This window comes from Aulostomus chinensis, chromosome 21 (assembly GCF_037954235.1).
Source record: "Aulostomus chinensis isolate RoL2024-O1b breed Wild chromosome 21, RoL_Achi_v1.0, whole genome shotgun sequence".
Lineage (NCBI taxonomy): Eukaryota > Metazoa > Chordata > Actinopteri > Syngnathiformes > Aulostomidae > Aulostomus > Aulostomus chinensis.
In genome coordinates, this window is record NC_141340.1 from 21,741,909 (window position 1) to 21,756,620 (window position 14,712).

The 14,712-nt window shown below is 43.7% G+C and overlaps 1 protein-coding gene across 1 annotated transcript in view; it reads left to right on the top strand.

Annotated features, from left to right (window-relative positions):
* Positions 1-4,982, top strand: part of LOC147242043 (uncharacterized) — a 51,572-nt gene extending 46,590 nt beyond the window's left edge. The window contains exons 20-21 of the mRNA XM_086191961.1: positions 352-429; positions 987-4,982. Of these exons, the coding sequence (XP_086048087.1) occupies positions 352-429; positions 987-1,174 (266 nt within the window). The 3' untranslated portion in view covers positions 1,175-4,982. The remainder of the gene's footprint in view (positions 1-351; positions 430-986) is intronic.
* The last annotated feature ends 9,730 nt before the right edge of the window (positions 4,983-14,712 follow it).

Sequence of the window (14,712 nt, forward strand, 5' to 3'; positions counted from 1 at the left end):
GATGGATGTAGACAGCAGGCCCACCGAGTCAGGAGCTTTTTAAAGAGCATCATATTGAAAACTAAGCTACTGCGGAGGATGCTGCGTCCTGCAACTGGATCTAACAGAGAGACTGAGACACATCGACTGTGTCTAAATTATTCAACAAACACAAACGTGTGGAAGTCAAACTACTCTGAAAGATGCTGTTATCACATTCCTACAGTTGTATTCAGTCTTTGAACCAGATAAACTGCTGCAGTGTTTACTTGGAGGTTTGTACACAGCAGGACTTGGCAGCGCCATCTCAGAGGAAACCGCCTTTTTAGTGCTCATCACTAGATTTCAACAGCAGACATATTCTGTTCCCAGGTGACATGGGGCTACGGGGGCTGAAAGGCAGCAAAGGGGAGGGTCACCGCGGCCCCCCAGGACCACCAGGACAGCAAGGTATGTAAATACAGTATGTCCAGCATCAGTTTCTTCCCTGAACTCTGTCTTTACCCATTAAGGCAGTTTGTGGAGTTGCAGCTATTTCTGCAATCTAACCACAGCGTTCTGACACTGGAGATTCAGGTCTGTGCATAAGTGCACTTTTAATGGAAGCACATCAAGTGTGTTACATTTTTAAAAAATACGTGGGTGGACCTTGTTTATGGGTACTTTTAGTGATAGCGGGGGGTGGAATGTAAGGGGATGAGAGGAAAGTAACAGACAGAGAGCAGACAGCCAGTGCATTAGTTGGTAAATGGTATGACAAATGGAACGAATTCTATGATGTATTTACATGCATTTACAGAGCTGTCACATTCATACACTGGTGGATGTGGCTGCCCCCCCAGTGGGGGTTCAGTGACAACGTCCTAAGCCCTCTATAGTAATATCACATACTGTAGGAGCAGGTGTAGCTCAGACTTCACACACTACCAGCCATGACTGAGGCAGAAACAGCAGGGTTCTGTCTGTCTGTGTGTTTTCCTCCATTGTTTCTTACCTCAACACTGCAGGGGCTCAAGGTCCCCGCGGCTCCGACGGAATGGGCCTTCCAGGCAGCGAGGGAATTCCAGGGAAAACAGGCCCCCCTGGCGATCCTGGTAAAAGGGGCAACCCAGGAACACCAGGGGTGTGTGACTTATCCATGTGCTATCAGACCTACAACCTAAGGGAGCATTACAGCAAAGGACCCAACATGTGATGAAGTGGCAGCGTGGGAGAGGATGCTACTGGCTGCTACACACACCCACGTGTGCGCAAGCGTGTGTGTGTGTGTGTGTGTGTGTGTGTGTGTGTGTGTGAGTGTGTGTGTGTGTGTGTGTGTGTAGGAAGCATTTTACTGTATCACTGATAGACTGAGACATGTGTGACTGTAGACTCCTGAATCAGCACATTGTGTGGAGCGCAGCTGCACTGGAGGCAGAAACAACCCCACTGGTTGAGTTACATGGGCGGGGCTTATAGGCGTGGTTATAATTCTGATCTGAGATGGTCTGAATTAGCTAGGCTAACATGTTCTAAAAAAAAAACCAGTGTAGCACCAAGCTAATGTGTTGGTTTTTGTCCAACAGTTACCTCCTCTTTTACATTTGAAGATGATGATAGTGAAAGTTTTGTTAACATGCTAACGTGCTATCAGCAACAGCAGCCCAATCACCCTCAACACTGATGCATTTTACAAAAAAAACAACAGAAAAGGTGAACGTATACTAACAAGACAGGAAGGACGCTAACATGCTATTAGCACAGCCTCTCAGTCCCATTTCAACACTGACACTTTGACAAAAAAACAATGGTAACAATGAAAGGATTGCTAACAAGACAGAATGCTAACAGGCTAACATTACTAGCAGTTAACAGGAACAAATTCTTATCAACAAAGATGCATTGACAATCTCAGTCTTTACATTCTAAAGAATTCTAAACTGAACCTCTGTCGGCCAAATATTCATGAATAAAATATTAAAAGTGAGTCCACAGTAGAAAGTGTCATGAAATCCAACTAAAGCTGGCTTCACCTACTGGAGGTCAAGTGATGAGGTTGTTTGTGCCTTTGGAGCAGCTGCTGCCTCAGATGAACGATTGTATGTGTGAATCGTACGAACTCCGCTTCACGCTGCATAGATCTGTCACAGCAAAGGAGCAAGAGCACGTCATCTTCCCTGACTATCATCTTCTTCAGATCACCAGCCAACTGACCCAAACTACCGCAACCAGCACCATCTCCCAGTAAATATTGTTGCATGATCACACTGCGTCGCACGGTAGTAGCACAGATATAGTAAAGTCACATGGCAGCACTGAAACCATGGCAATGGGGGTTGGTATTATTTCTCCTGGTTTAAGGCACTTCATGGCGTGGACGGTGCTTTAGAAATGCACCAAAGTCTTCATCAGGCACTTGGCAGTGAGAGATGGATGTTCTAACATCAGCGTCTTCAACATTACTCTGACCTCTCAGGATCCCAGTTGACTCTCTATTGACATTATTGACGTGGTGCTGGCTGGTAAATTTATTAAGAGATTATGATCATTGTCATTTCACATACTGTATATCTCTGAGATTAGGTTCATTTGACCCTAACAGGAATGTGATCTTGGCCAGTACGCCGTCCAACCACAGACCTCTCACTTCCCACCACATTATTTTACTGCATGGAATCCATTCTGCTGCATTTCTCTATCAACTGTGTGTCAGCGTTGGTGTACCGCGAGTTGAGCTAATCCTAATCCACCACTGTGACAAACAGGGTTGTAACAATCCTGTCACTGTTTTTTTTAACCATTACATTTATGATGTCATGTTAAGCATTGTTAAATAGATGGCATTTCTAGTGTGTTCTAGTATTGTAGCATGTGTAGATCAACGTATACAGGACATATCATTTATCATATCTGGGTAATGCAGTTATCATTTTACGTTGTTTTGTTATTTTTTGCTGTTAGTACACAAAATGTCCCCCATTCATGCAAACCTTCTGTCAGCCGTGAGAGTCGTGTGATCCTCACCTCACCTCTCTTCTCTTCACATGCTGTAAATGGCAGTCTACATTTCAGGGTTATTTTGTCTGTTTGTTTGTTTGTTTTTTCTTTTCTTTTCTTTTCTTTTCTAAGCACAGTTAGCTGCAGGTGGGTTAATACTTCCCACACATAATTTTCATCAAAATATCAAATTAAAAAGGTTCCTAAACTTTGGGAAACCTGAGCGCTGGTAGGCTTTTAATTTCTACAGAAAAAAAAAAAAAATTCACTGATGGTAGAAAAGGCACAGTAGGAGCCAGCAAAATACAGAGCATGACAGGCAGTTTGTGAGATCTTGCCATTATAAATGTCACGAAAATCAGATAGCAAACGAATGTGCAGTTTGAAGGAGAGCAAGGCTCTGAGTTGTTTAGATTGTGATTATGCATTCGCAAAGTTGGATTACTGCTGTGTTGGATCAGGAATTTTATAATGTGTGCAGAAATTTTGCATTTGCAAATTCATGTTGGTGGTAATGCAGGAGCGCTTCAACTCATGTCTGCAAAGTAAATCTGCAAGGATCTTCTGTTTTGAGTTCAACACACATTTTCACATGCAAATTTATGGCATCCACAAGTAGCAGGCTGTTGTGATAATGATGGCCTGTGAGGAGTCCACACTGGGGAAACTATTGTAGCTTATTAGCTGTGTTGCACCATACACTTTGATTCAACCTCCTCTGTCAGATTGTTAACTACTCCGCTTAACCAGGTTTGTCGACAGTTACACTGGAGTAGATGCTACGCTGAAGTGCCACCTCACCCTGTCGGCCGTCCCTGCTAGACCTCAGTCTGTGTTCCGTTGCCTCGCGGTCGGTCTCGGCTGGACGTTTGTCCCGAGGTCCCTTCACCACTAAATTACTCTAAATTTCCTGCAGAGGTACTTGAAGCGCTCGCTTTGCTTCCTGCACTGATACACATCGTGCAAACCTCACCAGTCTGTCAATGTGTTTATTTGTTAGACCCACTTTGCAACTCTTTTTTTGGCTTCATATTTTACAGGTGGCCCATGATGTGAAATGCGAGCTTGTTTTTAGAATTGTCTGTCAGCTCAGTTTTTGAATTCCATGCATTCTTTGTTTAGTGAAATTCCAGCAAACTAAAGCCACTTGGACAATTGTAATTGACGTCTATAATCCATCTAAGGTTTCAACAAAGGAATTTAGGTAAGCTGGATGTTCCCTCATTTTCAACTGTGTGGAGAAATGAAGGAACTACGTAGCCAAATAAAGCGGCTGTTTCCCATCCAGGTAGAGGGATTAAGCTTTAATAAGCTGCTGCAGGCTTCATATTAGTGCTTAGTGACAAAAAGCATGACACATTTAGCTACAGCAGTAGCAGCAGAACAATGTAGGATTAGATCTGTTGATTATTTTTTACACAAATTCAGAAGACTGTGCTTCCATAATCAGTGTCTTTATAGGGATGGCTTCTGTCCCAGTTTCTCAAGGAGACTTCAAACTCCATGTATGTTGACAAGTGATAGGACAAACGTGTTCCCACAAAATAGTGTGAGACTTGGAATCCTTCCAAATGGTGAGGGGAGTGACGGAGGCATCTCTGTGGGGTCCACAGATTAGGGGCCAGTTTCTGATTGTTGCTCTGACGGTAAATGTTTACTAGCTTGGCAGGTTTCAGAGCGTCACTGCTGGAAGAAACCGCCGAGTGTGTACAGAGTCATTCTATGTTCATGCAGAAGACTTCAGGTATGTAAAAGTCCTCCTGGATGCCTTATGTAGCGATCCACTATTTATTTCTTTTATTATGTTTACACATATTTTAATTCTTCATTTTAATGAAAATACGATTTTACTGTATGAAGATATTACTTAACTATGCCAGATGTCTACAGATTCTATTGTATGCTACCATGTTTTAAATGTGTTATAAAGAGGTCATAGTACACTAAATTTTGTGGTATACTTTTATTTTGGGTGTCCACTAACGCTTATGAATTCTTTCATGATGCAAAAACAGTTTAGTTGTTTTTCTGATTCTGACTGTGGCTGCAGGATCTCTACTCATGCTGTCTGGGACACTTAAGCCTCCCAGTCTGCTCAACTTCACCCCCACAGGTTGGAAAAGAACTCTGCTTGTATCAGACTGACATTTCAATATTCCCTAACCTGTTGGAGGAAACACATTTGATGCAAAAAAGGGAAAAAAAAGAAGAAGAAGGAAATAACAGCAATTCAATACAGACCATGTAAAAATGTACAGCTTCCGGGACTGAAGTCAGGTTACAGACAGCTGCTCTCACTTCATATTTCAGCTGAAACGTCCCATCAAACAAGTGCTCCAGCAGTGTACGAGTCCAGGTTTGCAGTCCTTGCAGGAACACTTCTGTCACATCACATCTCAGTCAGTCCGCTCCATCCTGACATCCTCAGATGGTGGAAGTAGATGAAGACTTGAGTTAATGCTTGCAGCCAACAACAGAGAAATTGGCATACCTTCCGTATCTCCGTGTAGAGAGTGAGCTGGAGGCGCCGCTGTCTCACGCTGACATAACTAAGTCACGGAAGTAAAGGCAGCACTTCACAAGATGCGACCCAGCCAGTCCAGGACAGAAAAACTTCCTGAGGCAAGGACTGATATCCCACCACAACCCTGAACTAACCCCTGGAGGCTAGTCAGCTTTTCAGCTTATCTGTGACACTGATGACAGAAAAAATATTGATGATTTTGTTCATCACACACGCTTTCCAGTTGTGAAAAGCAAAAGATGCGATGGATAAAGACACCCTGTGGGCATCCGGTCGTCACCGCGGTGAGTGCTCACCCGCTGGGGGCCATCAGCTCACTGGAAACATGTAACAGGAACACATTTTGAGGTGGAGTGACAGTGCAGTGACACGTCTCCCAAGGAGCTATCGGTCTGTTGTGCATGAGGTTTACTGGCCTGTTGGAAACATCAGAACACTGCCCCTTCAAAATCGTAGCTCATAAATTCACGCTCTTTTCATTAGCTAACATCTGATTCATGTCTTTGATTGGCAAACTTCAACCACTCGGAATATGCAGGCAATGATTTGAAGTACATGAGCCCCTCAGTTAGAGCAATACTTTATTTTACCTTAAAGGTAAAGGCCACAAGCCCAGGAATCTACAGGTACTTTGAATTGGGCTAAAAACAACGTGAACCCCTAGTGTTGTAGCTTGTTTGTTGGAGTGGCATTTTGTCCACTTGTCCATTTGTCGTCCTTCCTAGTGTCTTCTCCTCCATGTAGAAATAGTCCTGGTGAAACTCTAACACTTGCTAACATGACAATCCTGGCAAAGCCCATCCACTAAACTGTATTTAGCAAAGAACACAGCACAGCAGCCTATAAAAGCATTAGGATTCTGTCAGGCGGTTGGATTTTTTAACGGATGAAAGAGCGGAGCAACATTTGAAGCTTCTCATGAACATTAGTGGAGCTTAAGGCTTATTTATATTTCTCTAGTTTGGCAGCGCCTATGGCGTCAAGCTCCCAGCCGACCTCTCTAACCTCCAAAGCTTCCCGCAGCAGCATATCAGAGGACTCCAGGCTCATCGGTGTGTCTGCGTCTGAAAGTTGGAGCTGTCCTCTGGTTGTACTGATACCTGAGAATCTCCCCTTTGAGCTTCTCTGTTTGGGATTTGTCATTTCTGAACACTGATTCCGCCGTAGCGAAGCGCGAGTCTATCAGGAATTATCTTCTCTGCGGACGCTCATGTTGTGTCAACAGTTATTTTCCGGTGCAGATGGTGGCATGATTTATCACCTCCACCTGTTTGTCTTTGCACTGATGTTATTACTTGGGTTTGCTGGGGTTTACGATCCAGTCTGACAAGGATCTGGAGTTGATGCTGGAGCATTGCTGTGCTACAGTGATATCCATCAACACTGCATTACTACTTTTGCTGGAAAATCGTTTTATATGAAAATAAAACTTTATTATTCATACTGATTTTTCAGTGTCCATTGCAATTTTGTATTGTTCCTTTTAAATAATAATAGAAATAATAATAATTACATTTGATTGTCCACTCCAACTCGTTAAGGGTTGCGCTGATTTATCCCATTTTCATTAAACTAGATTAAATTAATTATTTCAGTTCATGCAGGATAGTAATGCTAAGTACACGTGTACCAAATGTGAAGCGCTGTTATGAAAATCATATTGTGGCCAGAAAAAAATCTTCCTTTAGATTTCCCTCATCTTTAAAAAAAGATTTATTAAAAGATGAGCTTTCACCGTCACTAAGACCACTGAATCATTGAATGTGCAACATGTGTTAATAAACTGGTCAGCTGTCAGTCATACACACCACGGTTTCTGCATGCAGTCACGCATGTTCATACACATCTTTGACCTCATGTACTCACCAACATTGAAATTTGTGTTTAAACAGCAGCAGCTCCTCCTGCAGTCTCACTCATCTTATACAGTGTTACAGTAACAGTTACAGTAGTCTCTCTCTCACACACACACACACACACACACACACACACACACACACACACACACACACACACACACACACAAACACACACACAAAAACAAGGTTTTCTTTTTTAAGAAGTTGAGGCAATAAATCTCATCCACCATGAAAAATTGAATTGTAGGAATAAAAACTCACTTTTACATTACTCGCTGGGTACAGAAGTTGATTCTCTTTATCAACAAAAGTTGAACTAAATTCAATGCAGCCAGTGAATAGTTCTCATTTTGAAGTCAGTTCTACTCTGAGGCAGAACAGAAAATGAGCTTCTGATGTCTGCAGAGGGAAATAAAGTTTTCTGCAGAGAGGAAATGAGCTACTTCACAAAATCAACTATCAAAAAACAGGTGTTCGTTGGATCCAAGGACATATCATGAGACCAAAAAGAAGAGAGGCTAGACTTGCTTTGTGATCAATAAGTCATCACTGTGAGACATAGCTTATACACCACCTCGCCTTGCTGCAGCGTCTATGAGCTCAATCTGGTTGGTAACACGTCCTGATGTGGACGGTGGGCGTTAGCAAGTTTGTTCAACTCTTGGGAGCACCAGTGTGCCTCGGTAGCTTGTGGCGGTGGCGGATTGATCACACAGACACTGTACCTGCTTGATAGCTGCTCATCCATCTGTTGGTGTAAAGTTTATGCAATTGTTAACAAACATATGGAACTACTGAACTAATTAGCTTAACTAAACTTCCAGGAGGTGGGAACAGGTTGCACTTGTTTGTGGAGTGAATTCATTGAAGCAAATGTATAAAAGTTACAAAATGCAAAGCTCCTGCTGTGTGTGATGAAATGTGGACACACACACACACACACACACACACACACACACACACACACACAATGCAACTTACCAATCAGGAGCTATTAGCTGTGTGTCTTGCTAGAGAAGCAACTGAAGCAACAACCCTTCGATTACTTGACGGCCTGCTGAGCCACGGCGCCACTCTGACAGGGATATTACGCCACCTTGTCAGGATGGCGAGTATCTGGGATCAACAAATAGATTCATGATCCCACAGGCATCCAGAACTTTAATGAAGATACGCAGGTAAACTAGGACTGGTGGTGGAGCTCATTCTAAACTTTGAGGGGAGGCCCAGGCCTGGCCCTGATGAGGTAGCATCCCAGCAGCAGTTAGAACACAGCAGAAAAGAAAAGAGCTTTTTATCAACTGCTGTGAAAATTTGTGTTCATTTCACCAAACACGAAACAACATGAAAACAGACAGCCAGGAAGAAGAAGAAGAAGAAGAAAAACAACAATAAAAAGAAAGAAGACAGGGTCTGTGGTGTAGAACTGATCAGTCGCCCTGTTTTTAGGAGCACTGACATTAACAGTTGTTGGCGGTCCTAGAAACTCACAACTCCTATAATGCTTTTATTGAGAAGAGTCAAAAGCACATCTGGATGGAGCTGTGAAGGTGAAGCCTCACCAAATTGAACAGGCTAGAGAACACATTTTTGTGTGGATCTAAGACTTATTTGAAATGAAAATTAGGGTACATTTTTGTTAGGTGTACTGTATATATTAAGAAGTCTTCTTGGTTTCTTTTTTTTTTTTAAATTGCACCACTCTACTCTGTATGATGCAAACCTGCAACATGATGTAGTTTTCTGCAGACCTAGAAAGTTGTTGGTCACAGAACCAAACTTTCACATTAAAGTAATCAAATTGGCATCATCGTGGTACAAACCTTTCACATTTATGTTGGCTGTCACAGTAACAGCACTGGAATCCCTCTGCAGAAGACTGACATTTTAATTTTAGCCCTGACTGCAGCCGACAGCAGCGAGATGTTGGATTCAAGATTACTGTCCTGCAAAGAGAAATTCACCCGGGCAGCCAGGAGTTACGAGGCAGGGACGCGCAAACTACAACAGCAGAGGGAGAAATTAAATTGATAACAACGTCAAGAATCTGAGTGTGTGTGTGTGTGTGTGTGTGTACATGTAGTCATAGAGAGATTTTCAAAACATTTTTAACTTAAACATGTAATAAAGAATACTGGTCATAGGTTCATAGGAAAAAACAAACAAAACAAAACATAACCATCTGTTTTAGAATTAATTGAAATAAATCCCTTACATTAAAGACCGGATTTCACTGTTAATGGGCCATAATGGCCCAAATAATCCAAAGCTATCAAAACTATGCGTCAACTCTGACCCACAGAGAACCTCAGGTAACCAGTAACAACACGACCTGTGACCTCCTCCAACATCCAGCAGACTAGATGCAGGCGAGACTACTGCTGCCCTCTACTGGTGACTCACAGCTCTTCAATTACATGAGGTCAAGGGGCAAAAACACAATTCATTACATTTATTTTTGAATGCTTTACTTTTTTCTGTTATTAACCAACTCAGATAAGTCAGTTATTTCATCAAGCTTAAAGACAACTGCACCGAGGAAACAAGTTCTGTTTGATGGCCTCAAGCGCTAACAGCTCCTCCATTAGATATTGTCGGAGAGTCAAAAGTTCTTCCACACTCACAGAAGAGGGACAGCTGATTGACTGTTGAAGTCTATCCTGATTCCTCTTCACTCTCTCTGTGTTTCCATTAAGCCACACACTGATTCCTAACTTATTATGCAGGAAGCAGAAAGCATAGCTGCAGTCTGAGCCATGTGTGTATCCACTGCACTCCAAGAGACATTAAGAGCTAACGTCTGCTGACAATGGCCGACCATCTGCTGGCAGTGTCTGACACTCCTGCGCCACCAGTACCGTATATCTGTCTACTTGACACAATCTTCACAATGTGGTAAATCAAGGTGGGACATTTTAGTCATCGATGCTGGATGAAAACAAATCCAGCCAACACTGGAGAGTTGCTTGCAAGAATAGACAACTTAAATAAAACCGGCAAGTGTCCTTAGGATGGCGGGTTTTAATAGAAGCACTAAATCAGGACAGTGATGAGGGAGGCCAAGTGTTACAGGATGAAGTTAAAGTCCTCACAGAATTACCAGCTTTATTAGATGCTAAATCTGGACAGTAAACTCCCTGAAAACACTCATGAGTGAGTTGGCAAAGTGCTCCAAGAACACGGCAGAGCTCCCAGAGGGTCTGACCATCGCCGCCGCTCTGAGAGCCCATTACCTGGTAATCACCTGAAATCTTAATATCATGAGTTATGAGGCCCTCACACGGCTCCCGACATGGTTCTGAACCCTCCTCAGCGCTGATCCAACGGGAGGAGGGCAAAGGAAGCACATGAGCAAGACCTGTCTGAGCCTGGAGGGTCCCAGTGCATCTTACCGTGGTGCCAGAGGACTTGAGGTTCCCTACCTTGACGAGGCGCTGCAGTACTGCACACGCAAAACTCCAATGATGTCTTCAAAAACAACTCCGATGTCTCTGAAAAGATCACATCAAGGCTGTAGGTGAGCACAACAAAGACGAGGGCAAAACGCACCAATAGATGATGTATATGCAAAATAGATGTAGTGTGCGTGTGTGTGTGTGTGTGTGTGTGCGTGCACACATGTAAAGAAAGAAGAGAAAAAAGAAAGAAAGAAAGAAAAAGAGAAAGAAGAGCAGGGGGAGGGGAAAAGGACAGTAAAAAGAAAGATAAATAGATTAAGAAGAGAAAGAAAAGAGATGAAGAGGACATAAATAGATCAGATAGTTAAGTTTAGAAGAAGGATGGATGAAGGCGGCACGGTGGTGCAGTGGTCAGCTCTGTCGCCTCACAGCAAGAAGGTTCCGTGTTCGAGTCCTGGCTCGAGCAAAGGTCTTTCTGGGTGAGTCTCCATGTTCTCCCTGTTCCTGCTGGGTTCTCTCTGGTACTCCAGCTTCCTCCACAGTCCAAAGACATCAAGAGGGACCAGGTTAATCCAGACTCTAAATTGACCGTAGGCGTGGCTGGGAGAGCCAATGGTTGTCTGTCTCTATGTGTTGGCCCTGCCATGGACTGGTGACCTGTCCAGGGTGAACCCCGCATTTCGCCCGTAGCCGCTGGGATAGGCTCCACCCCCCCACGCGACCCTCAACAGGAATTAGTGGAAGAAAATGGATGGATGGATGGATGATAGAGAGAGACAGAGAATATAGAGTACATTCATTCACTTGAGTTGCTAATTGCTTTTGTCATGTTGCCTGTTAATTACATGCAGATGTTTGTCATTAATGTCTGTTAATTTTATGTAGATGTTTGTTATCCTTGTCTGTACAACTTCCTAGCAGAAGAGATTTGGAGTCTCAGTTTGAATTTTTCTGTTAAAATAAAGATCAGAGAAAATGAGAAGCATCCGAGCTTCTGTCTGCTTGCTAATTATAATTTTGTGGTGATTTGATTTCACAGGGAAACCAAAAGCCTTTTAGAGGCTCAGCACAGAAATGTTGAATCTGCTGGCTGATGGTCTCGTTGACGCATTATTCAGACAGTGACATGACTTCATTATCAGTTTGAGTCATAGCCGCTACTTTAAACTCGTTATTTAGAAAAGGAATCAAGCTGAGGGATGAACGCGTGCCACTGGCGCCCCAGGTGACACATCAGGTGTGAAGTGATTTTCCTCCGTGGGACCCGGCAGAAAAAAATGGGAGGATTACTTCTGTGTTTTGTGTAACGTCAAAAAATGATAAAAGATAAATGAAAAGCGTTCATTGCTTTTCTGATGAAATCTTTCCCTCCTGATCAAACACGCTTGATTATTTTGCTTCTAAGTTGCAGAGCGTTGTGACATCATGACAGCCGGCGCCATGTTTGTGATGGATCACGGTAAATACAGCTGCGACTTGAGTTTTAAAAGTAATTATCTCATCTTGTGTCAAAATCCATGTGACAAATTACAGATGGAGATGTTGGCTCGTCGGATAAGAATGACTTGTGACAGTTGTGAGGAAGCCAGCAGAAACTTCATGGTTATTTAATGACAGACTTAACTCCTACCTGTCCAGATCTGTTTAGACTAAGACCTGCTTTACTACCCACAGAACCATTCTGGACGTGTTTACAGAGACAAATGAGCAATAATTCTAAATCAGGATGGAAAATGTGTTTCATTTCATTGCAGAAAACCCAACCTGCACACCTCCTCCCAGCTGCTGCGCTGCTGCTTCCTGCTGCCTGTGGCTCAGACGACGTTGACCCGCCGCAACTTTCCCCACTCGAAGGCCACCTCACATCAGATTTGCTCAAAATGACTCTGCAGCAGTCACAGGTGCTCATCAGCTCTGATCAGCGTCCTTGTCTGTTTGCAAGTGGAATGGGACGATGGAACCCCACCCCCGTGTACATGGTGTGTGCAGGGTAAAAACAAGGGTACTCAACTTCAAGTTCCTCACTGATTTCAGGGACCATCACAGGTACCACGGAGCTCCAGCACAGACACACGTGACCTCCCTGCAAAAATGTGGAAAACTTAAAAAAAGACAAACGACACAATGTCAACTTCCTAGAGTTGGTAAGTCTGTGCACGGATTTTGATCTTAGAGCAGATGGATGCAAACCAAACCTGCTGTCTTGGATCATATTTCATGTCAGTCAAACTTAATCTAAATAGATACTGATGGTGTTAATTGTTTGGTCGGATTAGCAGCTTCAGTCAGTTCCAGCGCCGAAAGCAAACGTTCAGGCTCATCCCAGTAAAATGACTCTCAGGAAAAGGCAACACCTGCATGTATAGTGAATATACCCACGAGATAGAGTTCATCCCAGTGGCATCCTGGACCTAGAGCTCCATCCAGAGAGGGGGGGGAGACGATGTGATCGTGGATGTGGGAGGGCTCTCTGCTTATTTCAGCTGCCTCGCTGAAGTGAGTGTTGGAGGCTCCAGCGTCTACTTGTGTGACTGAGTGAACTTCCCAGCAGACACTGAGAACTTGTGGGAGGATGCTCTCTATGAAGCCTAAACAGAGGCAGGCCATGTTTCCTTTCAGCAGGTTACAGGTGTAGGTGTGTAGGAATGAGCAGTCTGTCAGGCCTGTGGTAGAGAGCAAGAGGTTGCTCCTGCACCAGAACACGGCTGAATTCAACCCTCAGAGGGATTGAGTCTCGTGGTCTCATCACAGCTGAATATTCCAGAGAACTTGAAGATTCACGTCTCACTAATCCAACCCTTTATTACACAGTTTTTATGGGCTGTTTTCAGTTTTCAGTCTTAGGCGATCCTCCTCAGATACCCGCAGTATTCTTGAGGCAATACTTTAACCAAAAAAAAGTATATTGGAGTTTCAAGTACTCACCAACATGTTTTTTCCCCTCCTGCATGACTTCTGCTTGACTGCAGAATGCAGACAGAGCCAGCCACGTATATTTAGCTTGAGGCTAATGGAGACTGACAGCAAACAGAAACAGAACTGTTAAAAAAACTGTTATTAATTGGTAGCCATGGGGCGCCATTAGGTAGCAGCTAAATAAAGAACAAGTGCTTGGCTTTGCTGGACTTCTGAAATCATAAAGAGGTAATACAGCAGGTGGAGAACAAACTGATATGTCACTTTTCAAGACACTCAAAGAGACACTGCAACAGAAACAGAACAAAAAAGCTGGTTGTAGGGAGGCTTGCAGAGCTGTGCTTGAGGGACTCCTTAAACGTGGTGAGTGAGTCTCTGATCTTCCAGTGGGTGGGAGCAGCAGTAGAGAGGGCCCGATCCCCCCAGGTAGAGGACTGGTGGGGGTTGAGGACATGAGCCTGGCGTCTGCTGACCGAAGGGTGTGGGTGGAGGAGTTCAGTCAGGGGGGAGCCAGGTTGTGCAGGGATTTCTAGGTGATGAGAGGGAGTTTGAAGTGGATTCGCTTGGGGGACAGGGAGTCAGTTTGAGGATTGTGGAGGATGCACTGTAGAGGACGGGTTGAAGTAATCTCTGGAAGCTATGAATGCCAATCAAAATATATAAAAATGCACTGGGGGGAGTACATTTTATTATTAGTTGCTTTGAGGCATCAAATTTGTGGGGGACACGTCTTTATCAGACATGTTTGACACTTGAGTCCTCTAGTTGCTACTCTTCTCACAGTTGGACATGTGTGATTAAAATATCATGTTATTATGTAGCTAGAACGGATTTAGAGGCTGAGCAATCCAGGGAGAAGCTGTGAATCAGAGCCCACCCACACACACACACACACACACACACACGCTGGGACTTCCTTCCCCTAGCTGGCTGATTTATCATGGAGTGACTTGAACTAACTGTGAGTCAGACAGCTCTGGCCTTAAGAGTCAGACAACCAGGAGAAGCTTCTCCACTGGCCACACGGTAAGTCAGCTCACCTTAGTCTGATCCTCATTCC